Source organism: Triturus cristatus, chromosome 3_1 (genome assembly GCF_964204655.1).
Source record: "Triturus cristatus chromosome 3_1, aTriCri1.1, whole genome shotgun sequence".
In the NCBI taxonomy this organism is placed as follows: Eukaryota; Metazoa; Chordata; class Amphibia; order Caudata; family Salamandridae; genus Triturus; species Triturus cristatus.
The window spans coordinates 294,486,514-294,503,211 of record NC_140583.1 but is presented as its reverse complement, the minus strand read 5'-3'; the positions used below and the strand labels follow the sequence as shown (position 1 = coordinate 294,503,211).

At 43.9% G+C, this 16,698-nt stretch overlaps 1 protein-coding gene across 10 annotated transcripts in view; it reads left to right on the top strand.

Moving 5' to 3' along the window:
• NEO1 (neogenin 1) overlaps positions 1-16,698 on the top strand; it is a 552,683-nt gene that overhangs the window by 263,282 nt on the left and 272,703 nt on the right. For all 10 annotated transcript variants that reach the window (XM_085643916.1, XM_085643915.1, XM_085643913.1 and 7 more), the window contains exon 2: positions 15,074-15,391. In XM_085643916.1, coding sequence (XP_085500042.1) covers positions 15,074-15,391 — 318 coding nt within the window. The remainder of the gene's footprint in view (positions 1-15,073; positions 15,392-16,698) is intronic.

The following is a 16,698-nucleotide window of genomic DNA, read 5'->3' as shown; positions in this document are numbered from 1 at the left end:
GATCATCTTCTGTCTTTATCCCCACACCTTCATTATCTGGCAATAATGTTGCTGGATTCACATTCACACATCTCTCAAGAGTCACATTTGATGCTCCCAGAATGACTTTCTCATATTTAGTCAGCCGACTATGTGACATATACTGAGTTCTGCTTCTTGTCAAAAGAATTGCCACATTATGAGGTACAAATACCCTTACAGGATATCCCATTATGATTCCTTCACTCTGTTCCAGACTTTTACATGTTGCAGCTACAGATTTCAGACAACCTGGTAAACCCACAGCTACAGGGTCAAGTGTCGATGAGAAGTACGCAATAGGCCTTCTCAGTAATCCATGTTTCTGAATTAACACTGAAAGTGCACATCCATTTCTCTCACTGCAGTACAACTCAAACTCTTTTTCATAGTCTGGCATACCTAAAGCAGGGGCTTCACACATTCTGCTCTTCAACTCCTCAAATGCTGCCATTTGTTCTCCATCTAGTTCCAATGGATCTTTCATCTCACTTTTTGTAAGCTTAATCAGTGGCTTTGCTATCAGCGAAAAATTAATTATCCACTGACGACAATAACCCACCATCCCCAGAAACATCCTCACTTCTCTCTGGGTCTTTGGGGCTTTCATTTCTCTGATAATTCTGATCCTGTCATCAGTCACTTTTCTCAGACCCTTTTCAATATTGTGTCCAAGATAATGCACCTCTTTCTTGCAAAATTGCAATTTGGCTGGAGATACCTTTAACCCTCCATCTGCCAGATGATTCAATAAAGCTATGGTATCTACTTCACAAGCTTCACGTGTCTTTGATGCCACGAGTAGGTCATCAATATACTGCACTAGTACTGAGTTTTCAGGCATGATCAAACTCTCCAATGACTTTTTCAATAACTGATTGAATATCGAAGTACTCTCTGTATACCCCTGTGGGATTCGACACCATGCTAAAATACGCTGGCCTAACCTAAATGCAAAAATCGGCTGGCTGTCATGATGCAATGGAATTGAAAAGAAAGCATGACACAAATCAATCACTGTATACCACTCAGCATCATGTGGAATCTGATACAAAATCACTGACGGATTTGGCACAATAGGACAACATGCCACCACAATTTGGTTAACTTTTCTCAAATCCTGTACAATCCTGAACTTCCCATTAGGTTTCTTTAGCCCCATTATCGGTGAATTACACGGACTACTCAGTAGTTCTCTCAAAACTCCTTGCTGAATCATTTTCTCAATTATAGGAGTTATTCCTTCAATTATTTCTGGTGTCATTTTGTACTGAGGGATGTTAGGATAAGTAATTCCCTCTTTCACTGAAATTTTCACAGGATCTACATTATTCATCAATCCCACATCCTCTCCAGTAAAATCCCAAACTGTCTTTTTCACTGTGTCTCTCAGCTCTTGAGGCAAATCCTCTGGATTAAACACAGCATATGTACCAATCATCTCACTTTCTCTATTATCTAGAGTCATTCGGTACAAAACATCTTCATCTTGTGTTTCAAAAGCTATTCCATCCGGAGTACAAAAAATTGTACAGTTCATTTTACATAGCAGATCCCTGCCCAACAAGTTCACTGGACTAGTGTCACAGACTACAAATCTGTGCATTTCCGAAAATTTCCCTATTTGTACCCTTACTGGTTCAGTAAGTCGTGTCCTGATTTGTGTATTTGCTACACCAACTACTTGGATTGCTTCATCCGAGAGAGGAAGATTTCTAATATCTGCTGACCTGACAGTTGATCTCGTCGAACCTGTGTCTACTAAAAAAGTAACACTTTCTTCATTTATTTTCCCATCTACAAATGGTCCTGCCTGGTCTATTTCTAGAGTTGCACCAAGTATGCACTCTTCCTCCTCTCCTCGGCACCGTCAATAATCACCTTCAGACTCACTCCCTTCATTCTTTAACAAATACTGTTGTACCTGGTTAGAACGCCTTGGTTTGTTTACCTGCTCCTCATTGTAGAATCCCGAATCCTGATTGCACTTTTGTGACCCTCTACTCTGCGGCAAGGGCGGTTTTGGCTCTTGGCTCTGCTGTCTCACAACCTTCTGTTGTTGCTGCTGTTGATTATTCCCCTCGTTCTGCACCTGTTGATTTAAGGTTTTACTCTCGTTATTAGCTAATGGTGGATTGGTACATTCAGATCTCCAATGTCCCAGTTGGCCACAGTTGTGACAAGGAAACTTTTTCTTTGCTTCCTCAAGATTCCCCTTTCCTTTCCCTGCATATCTGGGCCTATTCCCTGAATTATTTGCCTGTTCCACCAACTGTGCTTCTTGTCTCTCCGCAACCTTCACTTGTGCCCACATTGCTTTCTCATCAGCTTTCTCTGTTTTGCTTCAATTTCATCACTGAAGTATTTTGCATGTCTCAGAATCTCATCTATTTTCTTACTCTGCCAATCCACTGTATGCTCACGAATTCTCTCACTTATCTCCGGTCTCAGGCCATATACAAATCTGTATACAAAATGACTCAAATCTTTGTCACCCAGGTGCTCATCCCCACTGAATTGTTTAAACGCCAGTATCAGCCTCTCATAAAAAGCATGAACTGATTCTTTTGCTTCCTGATGTGTTCGATCTATCTTAACCCAGTCTGTCTCTTTTGGAGGTACTTTACTCTTCAGGTATACAATCACCTGATCATACTTCCTCATTACCTCTGGATCTGGTGCTCCTGTTCTCGGATCTCTTGGATATTCCTCAGTAGGCCAACTTACAACTATTTTACACTCAGCCCACAAATCTGCTGGAACAATTATATCAAACAGACTATTCAGGTCAATCCACAGCACTTTTGACAATTTCACAAACCTGTCTACCTGCCTATACCACTCGACGGGCTTTTCTCTCAGTCGAGGGAAATCATTCGTAAATGATAAAATATCCTGTCTGGTCCATGGAAACATGTACATATCCTCCTCCAGGTATTTCTCTCATAGGATAAGCATCCACTGTTTTCCCTTTTTCTCTCACAGGAAATGCTGAATAAGTCCTGTCCACTGATTCTTCCCTTATCTTATACCACCTATCCTTCCATTTTTCTACGTCACCCCATTTTCGCAATAAGGCGATCATCTCTTTAATCTGCCCTGTTCTACCATTACCATTCAAATTTTCAATATCCTTGTCTGTAAAATCCATCCTGTAAGACCTCTGCAATGCTTTCACCTTATCAATGTCAACTCCTTGCTCACTCGCTATTCTCGCTATTGCTCTTAACCTGTCATGCGTATTTTTAGCTCTCCAGGTAATGTTTTTACACATGAATAACAATTCTCCATCATGATGATTTTTTAGAATGTCTGTAGGAACTGTCCCTACAACAAGCTCCTCTAATTCTATGCGTAACTTGGCCACATCAATTGCCTGGGAATCTTTATCCCTCTTTTGAAGGACTCTCATCCAATCATTCAAATCTTCAGCTGTTATTTCAGTAGTTCTTTTCACTGGAACCACCTTTTCTGGCATCCTCTGTGGTTCTAACATTGACATCCCTGAACAACTAGCATCACTAGTATCCAATCTCGAATTAGACTGTACCTCTAATCCTCTACTGCATGTGTCACGTCTGGATTGTCTCAAATCATCATTACCTTCTGTCCTTTTTCCTGAATCTCCTGAGGGACCAGCCAAACTTGTTATCTTATTCCCAACATATGGAACCACCAAACCATTTTCACCCATCCTCTGTTTATCAAAAACAGGCATAACCGGACCTATAGTTACAGGCACCGTAATAGCTTCTAGATTCTTCGTCAGCTCCCTAATCTTTTCAGTCAGTTCTGATGTAGTTCTGGCTAATTCTCTCGTATTCTCATCACCACATCTTTTCTCTCCCTCTTTTTCTCTAAAAGGGTTACCACTTCTTAATTCAGGTGTCACAACTTCTGTCTCAATGATACGCAATGTATCTCTTATCGGAGAAACAACTGGTGTGCTCTCTTCTGGTTCTGGTCTATATGGAGGTGGTCTCTTGTAAATCCTGTCATTCAAGACCTCATCCTCATAATCGCTAACTCCATATCTTCTCACTTCTGCCTCAGGAACCCTCTCCGTACCCTTCCTTTCTTCTTTCTCGTCAACTGTTCTCATAGGATATAATCCCTCTGACATACTAGCATCTCGCCATCTCCTCATTCGATCATGATGAGTTTCACGATCATGTTTCCTCCCAAACATGTATCTATAATTGCCTCCAGACCTCTGTTTTTCTCGCTCATGTACTTCCTCTTCCTATTCCACCAAAGCCTCAAACTGTGACGGCCTTGGTCTAGGCTCTAGACCCATCATTTTCTCTCGCAAATTTCTCAACACGGCCAAATTAAATGAACCATGTTCTGGGAATGCTAAGACACCATCTTCCTTAGTATATCAAGCCCAATTCTCCAACCATATACAGGTATGATACCCATATCTCGCAACCATAAAGGATGCAGGCGTTTTCGTTGGAGGTAACAATTCACCTTCTCTTGTTTTAACATCTTTATCCTTGTCAAACCATCTCTTTATTTTTCCGAACAAGGATTTCTTCTTTTTCTCTTCTTGGTAATACATTTCTGCGTTTACCAAAACTTTCTAATCCCTTCTGTAATACAACTGTACAGTACGATATTTAATCCAATAACAGCGCGACTCACACCAACGCACCAATCCTAGCGCGAGCACTGTTCTGATTGACTATCCAATCAGAGCGCGGTCTGTATAACGTCAGCAGTCGCTGCAGTCGCTCCTGCTCCTGTCTCCTGTCACTCGTCTACCCCTCTTTTACAAAATCTTCTCAGTAGACTTCGTGTCAAATTTTACAAAATCTATTAGTTACAACATATAAACATCTCCATTGTCTGCTTCGCTAACCATAGAATAGTAAAGAAAATCTTTTTCACAAGAATCCCGTCTTTTCCCTGAAACAGCACTCACTTCTGCTCCACTACGGAATTAATACTCTCGTTGACACAGTAGCACATTCTTCTACTCTGCCCTTCTAACATGCATCCGGTAACTGCTTCCTCCTGGACTGTTCCTAGGAGCTTTCACAATTAACTAAATGCTCATACATTCACTCACTTTCATACAAGAAAATATAATACATACACACAGAATCCTGCTTTTCCCGAGAACAGCGAACAGTCTGTCCCACTACAGAATTATATCACACATTAACCAAGCAGCATTTACCTCTGCCCAGTCCTTCAGACAAGCTCAGAGAATACCTATTACTCCTCCCGTGATAAGCTTTAACGGCAAACCTTACGGATCCCTGGGACTTAAGACCAGAGTTTCACAGATAACCTTCGCTATCCTACACACTCCTTTTATACTAGAAATATATCCCTAATAGTAACACACGACGATGTCACTAATTCCGAACCCAGACAATGTGACGCGCAACTTCAATTGTCACACGTTTTTCCTGCATACGTACAGGTAATTCCAACAATCCCGTCTTTCCCGAGAACAGTATATACTTCCCTCTGCCCTACTACAGAACTGTCACCAGCTCCCAAATTCCAGAAGCACTACATAAAACTCAACACTACGACTCCGACATATAGTATTAGTACATATACCAACATCAATCAATAATCAATAAATCAAAAAGCCAATGTACAAGCAATCTAATCAGATCAAGACAATAATCAAAACCATCAAATTCTGCTACCAGGAAATTGGTGCAGATCAGGGCATATAAATTCTCCCTACTTCCATGGATAGAGTAATTTCACAGATACACGCACATACACTCACCATACGCTTGGGCCCATTTCACTAACATACACTCAGATTACTCTATCAGTACCAACCATGAGAGAGGAAACCTCCTAAACACCCTGCATCTACAACAAGGTCGATGAGACCTAATTGACACTGTCTTGAGTCATGATTTAAACAACAATAATCACAATAGAGTACTCAATAATTGACAAGAAATAACCACCAACACTGTATTTAAAATGATGGTACTTTATCTAAAATTAGTTCAAATGGAAAGGCAATCAATATAAAATCATTATTCTCATAGTTACCTATTCTAGCTAAATGTAATAAATGGGTCAGGACAGGTCTCTTAGTAGAAGTCTCCCAAGTCGCCGTCCTCACAGCATCGATCCTCACCAACGCAAGTTTGGGAAGAAGTGGCCTCAAAAATCCAAATGCAATGAACACGGACCCTCTCTAGTCTAGTATATTTATAATAAAAATTACAAAATAAAGCAAAGACTGCCCACACTCACAAATTGTGACAAGCTTCATCATCTGGCTTGCTAACTAACACCCCCGTGCAGACCAACGCCTGAGGTGGAGCAAGGGAAAGGGGGAAGACAATACAAACGTATAATATTTGCAGGATCAACAAAACAGTAAATGTGCAGTTAGTGATTGTTAAAACTAGCTTGAGTATATCCCGGTTCTGCTTTATTCCTGGACCACCCGGCCAGGGTTAAAAAAGAATAGGATGGTGGTGAAAGAAGATTATTAGTCCCTGTTCACCCCTCCTTACTGCATGTGCGTCAATGTTTCAGATGGTCTACCTCAGCCCTCAATAGAAGGTCTGCACGGCTTTCATCAGGCCCTCTATATCCCCTTAAGACCCCTCCTGTCTTACCTACATTTTGTAGGTTAATAATGGGTATTTTCCTTTTCCATTTAGGGGATATATAACACACACTCCTGTTGTATCAAATTTCATCAGTAAGTGAGCTCGCAATGGCGTGGGAGTAGGAGCGACTCCCTGTAGTCACACATTCTTCAAGGTGAGACCGCTGCCTAGCATCGCTCTCTTCGCACCGTGTAGTTAGCCAAGAAAAGCAATACAACAGGAGTGTGTGTTAAATATCCCCTAAATGGAAAAGAGAAATACCCATTTTTAACCTACAAAATTAAAGTAGGGCAGGAGGGTTGTTAAGGGGATCTAGACAGGGCACAAGTCCTAAAAAAAGAAGTGGGGGGACGCTCCAAGTTAGGTGGTGTCACCGGAAGTGACCTCACAGCCGGAAGTGACGTCACGAGATGGAGTCCCCACTAATTAACAAAGGTTAGAAGGCATGGGGGCAGGTTCAAAGGGAAAAGGAGAATGTTTACGTTGGAATTAGTCACCGTATTGACACTCAAAGGAGCGGGGAAATTAAAGATGCGCTTGTTCGGTGCGTATTTATTGCCCACAGTAAATTTGCCGGTCTCCGTCTGAAATGCATAAACACACACTGACCTTTTCTAATATACGGCCACGAGCGCCCGTCTGTCATACTGAACGGCTCCATCAACGTGAAACAACTTAAAGAGCTCTGTTCGCCCTCTCTCGACAATAGAAGGTTAGGTTTGGTGAGTGCTGAGCGCGCGCGCAGGCTTGGGTACCGGCTCCATCTTTTGGGCAGGGTGGACGGCGTCCACCCGCTAAAACCCGGTAAAATAAGTGGGGGGACGCCGTCCACCCGCGTGGTACCCCGACTCGAGCCCTGGATCTAGATGTCCTGATGAAAGCCGTGCAGACCTCCTTTTGAGGGCTAAGGTAAACCGGCTGAAACATGTTGACGCACATGCAGTAAGGAGGGGTGAACAGGTACTAATAATCTTCTTTCACCACCATCCTATTCTTTTTTAACCCTGGCCGGGTGGTCCAGGAATAAAGCAGAACCGCGATATACTCGAGCTAGATTTAAGTATCACTAACTGCACATTTACTGTTTTGTTGAACCCGCAAATATTTTTATGTTTGTATTGTCTTCCGCTCCCCCTTGTTCCACCTCAGGCGTTGGTCTGCAGAAGTGGGGGGGGTTGGTCTGCAGAAGTGGGGGGGGGTATTAGCAAGCCCGATGAAGCATGTCACAATTTGTGAGTGAGGGCAGCTTTCTAGCATTGAGCACATGCCACATGCACTAGATTATTAAACCACATCCTCCATTCCTACCTCTCTTCTGTGTGGGTAGTGACAGTTTAGGGAGGCTGGGGTTGGAGGTTGCCCCCCCCCCCCAACCACCCCCTTTAGAGTGCATTTATCTGTATATTTAATCTCACAGGTCTACATCTGTGCTACTGTGTATTTAATCTCACAGGTCTGCAGTCCCGCTTCTGTTTATTTAATGTTACAGGTCTGCAGCCCCGCTTCTGCATATTTAATGTTACAGGTCTGCATCTCTGCTTTTGTTTATTTAATGTCACTTGTCTGCAGTCTTGCTTCTGTGTATTAAATCTCACACGTGTGAAGCCCGTTTTTATCCGTATTTAATCTCACAGGGCTGCAGCAGCCTTGCTTCTCCATGATAAATCACACAGGTCTGTAGCCCTACTTCTGCGCATTTAATCTCACAGGGCTGCAGCCCTGCTTCTGCAAATGTAATCTCACAGGTCGGCAGCCCCATCTTCCACTTATTTAGTGCCCCTGTATCTATGTATTTAATCTTACAGTTTCTTTGTTCCTGCTTCATAGTATGTAATCTGTCAAATATGCACCCTCGGTTCGAGTATTAATTTCATTACTGTGCTGCTGGTCCTGAGTCTATAACCTCAAAGTTGTGTATACCTATTCCTGAATATTTTAATTTACATCTTTCACCCTGCTTCTGAGCATTCCTTCTCACACAAAATCCATTTATAATGACCTTTTCCGCTGTCATGTCGTCTTCCTAATCTTTAATGTCACAGCCCTTTTCCTGCTGGTGAGTATTTAATCTCACTGCTCTGTATCCCTATTTCGGAGTATGCTGCCTCTCAGCACAGTACTGTGGCATCTGTGTGTTTCACCCCCTACTTTTCAATATTTAATCTCACACAAGTATACACGATTTTGAGTATTTCACCTCAGTTCTTCCTTCCTGCTTTGGAGTAGTTCTCTCCCTATATCTCAGTATCCCTGCTGAGTATTTCACTGCTGGTGGCTCTGTATCCCTTTGGAGTATTTCACTCATGTGCGTCTGAGTACTTTACTTAACAGTCCTGTATTCTTGCATCCCTCTGTGCTCTCGATCCCTGCATCTGAGCATTTCTTCTGCTTCACTCTTAAGGGTTGCGATAGGTTGGCACTTCTGATAACTGGTTGATGCAGAGCTGCTCACAGGCAAGCACCAACTGCAGTTACCGTTAATTGTTTTAAGTATTTTAAGTAGAGCAGCATTTGTCCCTTCTGGTGGCCAGGGCCGACCATGGTCATTCATTCATTAATTACCTATTACTTGGTGTGGTGTTAAGCATATAACAGGGAAGCATGATAAACCGTGCATTGTAGGGTGGTGGGAGGCACAGCCCTTTAACGGCCATCTCATAGATGCTCCCTCACAAGGTTGGGTGGCATGAGGCAGATGTCCATAGTCGTTTCCTGAAACAAAAATCACTCACATGGATAAATATGGTGATGTGGGGTGGGGCAAGGCACATGCTAATTAATAGTGGTCATCCCAAAAAATCTCACTCAAATGCATAGAAACAGGATTTCAGGGTTTAGTGACATATGGCTGTGGTGGTCATCCCAAAGATGCTTATTCACATGGATAAACGCAGCAGTGCATGGTTATGTGAGGCACACGCTAGTTGTAGTCACCTTAAAGATGCTCGCTCATGTGGATAAACTCGCTATTGTAGAGTGGTGGGAGGCAAATGTCTGTTCCCAAAGATGTTCATGCACATTGATAAAATCAGTAGTGCAGGGTTGTGTGTGGCACATACCCGTAGTGCTCAAGCCAAAGATGCTCACTCGCATCGCGTTGACCTGTGAGACGCCTGCAAGCAGCAGCCAGGGCATGTCCTGCTGTTCTTGACAGCTTGTTTTTTCAGGCACGAAGTGTTAGCCTTTGTGTGAGTTACTATGAGTAGACACTTAAGACAAGAAGGCTGTCTTGTATGTCAGCCATCGGGTCCCACCCGCAGTGTACAATTGCCTGCAATGCCAAGACTAATGCCAGGCTATGTTTTTTCATTAGGTGGTGCTGTCTTGGCTGTCCCACACTGCTCCCCTACAATTAATTGCCCATCGCTCGGCTGAGCCCATGCCACTGACGATGATGATGTTAATGTTACAATTGGTGGAATTACATTGGCTCATTGTCCTCCTCTCCACTTCACTGCATAAGCGCTGAAAGTTGAGTGCTCTGTGCTCTCTGCTAGAAACTGAATTTTAATTAGCAGAATGTTCAAAGTGTAATTAAAGTTGAAAAGTAGAGCTCTGTGTACAATTGAGAATGATAGCAAGTGATGCTGCTGCAGCGCCTATTACAATGCCAACGTTGTCTCATCTGCAGAATTACAGAGCTTAATTCTCTGCACATAGATGATGTTCGTTACCCTTGGGGGAGGAGGAGAAATTCTGGCCCTTTCTTAAGGAAAATGGTTTTAATAAAGGCTTGCAGGTGCAGACGTGTAGTCATTGGAAAGAATATGACCTAATATGGTCAGATTTTTTTTACCCTTTCTCCAGTTGTACCAACACTTTAAGCCTGATGCACTCATTACCAGAGAACACAATATGATTGTGAGAACAGAAAGCCACCAGGACTACAGACCGAACACTGTACTCAAACAGAGACTTAACGAGTACTGTGAGTAAGATGTTCTGTATCCAAGGCTGAAAACTTTGTGACAAAGCATGCAGATCCAAGTCCGCCGGAATTGTGAGGAGGCATGGGATGACTTTGAGCAAAAAGGAGTGCACAGACCCCCAATTTAAAACAGTTGTGTGAAAGGAGGTACTGGCCTGATCTAGGCACTTGATAGTAAGGGCCAGGTGAGGGAGTGGGCAATGCGAGAAGCAGAGTAGAGATCACTTGATGAGAACTAGTCAAATGCCTGCATCACCAAGGTTTAGCTGCAACAAGCCTCATATATGCCGTAACCATATCCAAAGAGCATTGTATAGACATTTAGATGACTTGCCGTCTTAAAGACTACTGAAGTTTAGAGCAAGAATTGAGTTGGGGCGGAGTCCACAAGGTTTGCTTTAAATTATGGTGGCATCCCAAACGTCTATGGGTTTGTTTATCTCTTGAACTTTAGTCATAAGAATTTCATAGCGGCCTACTTTTTGATAAACCCGACAACCATCTTTGTTAAAGACCGTGTTCAAATTGTAATTTTTCCATGGCGATTTAGAGATAAGCACAGCATCTTAAGTTTTACTCTAGAGGAACAGTCATGGACTTTTAACAGCTACAAGCGGAGAGAATTCAGATAAAAGTGCAACCTATCTAGAGCACATGGTGTTAATTAGATTGGCGACTGTTCCATTTTTTTTGGAAGACATTTATCCTATAGGGTCTTGGAATCTGGGGGGGGGGGGGGTAGGTATGGGAGTGATCGCTGTACGAAACCTTTTGAAGTAACACTAAGATCAATTTAGGAAGACTAGAGTACAGGAGCAATGAACAGCACCTAGAGGCCATATTTAAAGGCACAGTGAGCTATACAAGTGCTAATGGTCAGCCAGTAGCCTAGATGGCTGTACTCTAGTTAGAAATATTGCCAGTGTAAGAATTGCATTGTAATTATTCCATTGTTCTTTATTCCCTTTCAGCTATGCACAACTTCAAACTTCATTGAACGAACACACTGTCCCTTGGTCTTAGATTTGGGCAGGTCCAGGCTTCCTGTCGTACACAACAGATTTGATCATGCCCAATGTTCATGAACAATAGAAATAAAGTACTTTTAAATAGCTATGGCCCCATTGACTCGTAGCGCCGGGTGGCATACAGGTGACATTAGCAGACTATTAAGTAACATTCCAATCCTGGGTGTGAGAAGGTAGTTAGTTGTGCACTTAATATCTCCAAAATATACAGTCGGTTGATTGCACAGGGTGCCCTCACAGGCTCAGGGACCACAACCACAGAAGGTACGAGGTGTCAATATAGTTGAGGCACACAGTTTGAAAGCATTTGATAAAAAGGAAAAACCCACTTGAGTGTTTTATTTCTGTTACCACGTATAGAGAGTACCTGAATGTTTAAGCACTGCATTAGCTGCAGCCTGGAACTGCAAATCTACTGCACGTCTGGAACTACTCAGAACTAAGACCACTGCTGAAGAATTTGTAAAACTAGCCGGGTGTGCTTTTTTGTTTATTTCTGCACTGTCGTCCTGCAGGAATGGCACCCTGCACAAACTCAAATGAAGAGACCTGTACCATACCCCTTTTAGGTGATCAGGACTTACTAGACGCCTGATTTCTAGTTTGACGGACGGGTACTGCATCACAAACGTGACCAATATCCTGTCCCCCTTATTACAAGTGCATTGTATTCTAAAGCATATGTAATAAGGCGTCCGGGATATCTATTAATCTTTGTGATGGAGTACCGGTCTGCCAAACTCTAAACCAGGCCGCCGGTTCACCCCTCTCACCAGCCCAATGTTTCTATCCCTTTCTCCATATCACTGTACAAGTTCAACATCTTGACCACTACCTCCACAGCCCTTTAATTGGCATCATGAGCATTACCCACTAATTCATTCTTGTTCCCCTTTTGCCCACACTTTGAGAGTTACACGCAGTCAGGAGAAATCATGCTTGTTAGATGTTGTTTTTGATAGTTAATCTGTCTAAAAGTCCTATTGTTCACAATATACAAAGAGTGGGCTTTTGATTCACCCCTTTAAACTACTGGCTTACTTCGACCAGCTTCTTTCAGCTATTGGCTTGAATGTTTGTCAATAATATCTCTTTGTATTTCTCTCTCGAGTAATGTTATTGGCTGTTTGGTTGCATCATTCTTCTTGCGCTTGAGTGCTTACATTAACATGCATGAGGGACTACTTTACAAATATGACCCTCTGTTTGCTCCTGCTGGATCGCTCCCATGGATTTCTTGTTCTCTCTCTTGCGCCTCTCTGTTCCCTTCAGCCCTCCACGTTTAGGTTGAAGCCTACCAGACAGCTCATTTTTCTGGTTTGCCAAGGACCTCTTTTGGGGGGGAGGGGAGCATTCGGAAAGCTTCCTTGGGAATGTATTCCACCCATTGCTTAGCATTGCCTTTGTGGTTTGTATCTCACATTTGCTTGCTTTCTATTTGCTGGCTTTATTTGTTTTAGGCTGTCCAGCTTGAGTTTGTCTCTCCTGTGGAGCATACCCTGCTTACTGTATTCTTCCACAGTATTCACTTTTTGTAAACAGGCCTTTAAATCTTGTTCTCATCTTGTCTCATTTGCTGTGTATTCAAAGACAGAGGTCAACTGTCCGTCTGTCTTCTGAGGGAGATGATTTATGTGACATTCTTGCTTTGAAAGGTATTTTTTTTTCTAGCACACAGCAAAATGTAAATGTTTGTAAATTACCTGTGCTGATATTCCAGAATATAACAGCGTTAGAAAAGCAAACTCTGCTCTGCACCCTTTGTACGACTGCACCCTTTGTACGACTGCACTCTTTGTACCACTGCATTCTACACCAATCCACTGCACACTGCACCACTCCCCTCTATGCCGCTCGCTCCCCTCTACACCGCTCCGCTGTGCCCTGTTCCGATACTCCTACTCTCTGCCAGTGTATGCAACTCCACTCTATGGAGGTCCACTCTAATCCACTCTATGGCGCTCCACTCTAATCCACTCCACTCTAATCCACTCTACGGCGCTCCACTCTAATCCACTCTATGGCGCTCCACTCTAATCCACCCTACGGCGCTCCACTCTTCTCCACTCCACTCTTCTCCACTCCACTCTTCTCCACTCCACTCTTCTCCACTCCACTCTTCTCCACTCCACTCTTCTCCACTCCACTCTTCTCCACTCTGCGTCGCTCCACTCTTCTCCACTCTTCTCCACTCTGGGGCGCTCCAATCTTCTCCACGCCGCGACCCTCCACTTTTCTCCACGCCTCGACCCTCCACTTTTCTTTGCTTCACTCTACGACATACACTCACCTCTAATCTGCGACACTCCACTATGCCACTCTATGCTCATCCACTATACGTCACTCTGACACTGTACTCGGCTTTAAGCTCCTCTGTGCGCCCTTCTGTGCACCCCTCTGTGCGCCCCACTGTGCTTCTGTGCGCCCCCCTAATGCTCGCCTCACCCTCGCGGTGTCGCACCCCGCCCCCACCTCCCCCTCTGTCTTGCCCCGCCACCGCTGTGTGGAGCCCCTCGCCTCCATTCCCCCTCTATATCGCAAACATCTGGCCATGCTGGTGTAGAATATAGCTAAAACACATTGGCAAAGTTAATAGCTACTGCATAGGCGAGATCTATTGGCTCCCACACCTGTCATTCTCTCATGTCCCTCCCATCCCCTTTCTCTAGCATACTCCGCGGCCCCTCAACCTTTCGTAACTCCCGCCCTCCCCTCCTTTCATTATGCGCTCCTGGTCTCTTCTGCCCTATTCCATCCCAGTGGCTTCTCGTAAGTGCTTCGGTACCGGGTACTTTTTGATTTAATAAAATCCAAAGGAGGACTGAATTTAACACACCACTGGCTTAAGTGTCATCCTAGTTTTGTTTCTTTACCAATAGTAGGTCGGGTGGCCAGTGAACCCCTTGTTTTAGACCTTCCTATCTTTGTGTCATAGACACTAAAGGGCTATATTGAAGGTTATTTTGCTATTCAACCATTATTTGACAAAAACAAGACTGTATCAGTCGCTAGGGAGCCTTCAGTTCAGTCCTCCGTTTGGTTCTTGTCACTCTTTTATTGCTTTTGCTGCAGGCATTAGTACATTAAATCTAGGTGTATTGGTTTTGCCAGTTCTTTTTTTTTTTTTCCCCTGCATTTGAATGGTGATCCTTAATTGTTCACTTTTCCTTTAGAAATTGAAAGGAGGCCGAGGTGTATGCACTTGATTGGTTACACAAATTCATAGTATGGATAGAAGTGGCTGTACAGCACAGACCTATCTCAAAGTAATATAATGTTTTACAAAGGCGGGGGTGTGGGGTAGAAGCACCAGGGAAGGGGGGGGGAATAAGAGACGGGAAGCAGGTGAGAGGAGGTTGGTGCTTAATGGAGAACAACTCCCATCATGTTTTGGGTGGCGAGGAGTTGCAACGTGTTTGTGGGGCTGGGTGACCCTCAGCCTCGCATGGAATGTCTGTGGACTCTTGCTGATGTCTGCTTCTTCCTCTCTGCAGGGCCGATCACACGGACATTCACTCCTCTGCGGTTCCTCGTGGAGCCCGAGGACACCGTCGCTGTTCGCGGCTCTTCGGTGACACTGAACTGCTCGGCGCACTCCGAGACGCCTCCGAAGATTGAGTGGAAGAAGGATGGGACTTTCCTCAGCTTCGGCTCGGACGATCGGCGGCAGCTGCTTCCAGATGGCTCCTTGCTTATCAGCAACGTTGTACATTTCAAGAACAACAAGCCAGATGAGGGCAACTACCAGTGTGTGGCCACAGTGGAGAGCCTGGGAACTATCGTGAGCCGTACGGCCAAGCTGATGGTGGCAGGTGAGTTCAGGGGGAAAGAGCAGAGCTACTACAGGACGGAAGTGGCGCATACATGCTTGTCGCTTGCAAATGCCATCTCTTCTGAAGTTTTAACTTTTTAGCAGTAGAAGTAGCCTTTATGTAGTAACCAGGGTTTCCTGGTTCAGCTGATGCAGAAAATGAGACTGGCAAATCAGTGTAACTCATTTATTGTGCATACTCCTGGGGATTACATGATTCTCATATTTGTTCACAATAAATACAAACCTATCTGTATTGACAGCTTACTTTTAGCGATATACCTCTTCCCAGTGCCTCGCAAGTAATTTTTAAAGTAGAGCCCGCACGCGCTGCATACTGATCACGATGCTGGGTACTTTGTCTTCGAGGGAAAGTTTGGCTTCCATAGCCCTTTTAATGCTTCTTGGTAGTTTGGTTGAGCAATGAAGGCCCATCTCAAGGGAAACGGTGTGTAGGTTTTCCCACAATATGTTTGTGATCACAGTATATGTAAATGTCCAGTATGGGGTATAATCGACAATATATGGCTTTTCATAAAACGTTCAAATAGTAGAACTTTAAAATAAGGAAGAATGTTGACAGTCTGTTCTTTTTAGCCCTAACCATTCCACATTTATAGAACTAGTACTTTACACACTAGTGCCATGGTCTCATTCTGGGACTGTTGTAGGAGGAGACTGGATGTAAGAGGATGAAGCTCTCAGGGACTTCCAAAGGTTGTGCTACGACCCTTGTAAACAGAAATTACTTTGGATTAGTGGTTCATGATCCTGGGGTTAGGACTGGCTCCTTTCCAAAGTGCAGTTGCCAGTCCATGACTGTTGAAGCAAAGTGTTACCCCGAAACTAGTCCCAGGATGCTAGTTTCCGGTCCAAAGTAGACCTGGATTGGCAGTTCGGGCTGGACTATTCCAATGAGGAACTGGGTCAAGACTAATTTGCATATGTCTGGGTCTGAACTGGTGTGGTGAAGTGAGCTAAAGAATGATGATGGATTCAACTCAGATCTAATAGAGACTGGGGGTGAGTGTCTGAAAAGTTTCAGCGCTCCGTCAATCATCCCCTTGTGTTTGCGATAGAAGCAAAGGGCACAGAGAGCGGTCTTTCATTCAACAAACGCATCTGGGGGTCCAGAAGGTAAGCAAGGTTCTCTACCATGATGCAGGCTAGAATGGTTTGGGTATCGCCATGGGTGTACAGGACGTTTTGGTACACCAGACCAGAAAGAGAATACGGTGTATCAGAAGTGCTGCAAATGGGATCCCCATAGTAAGAAATAAGTAAGCAATATTTGGTACAGGGGTAACT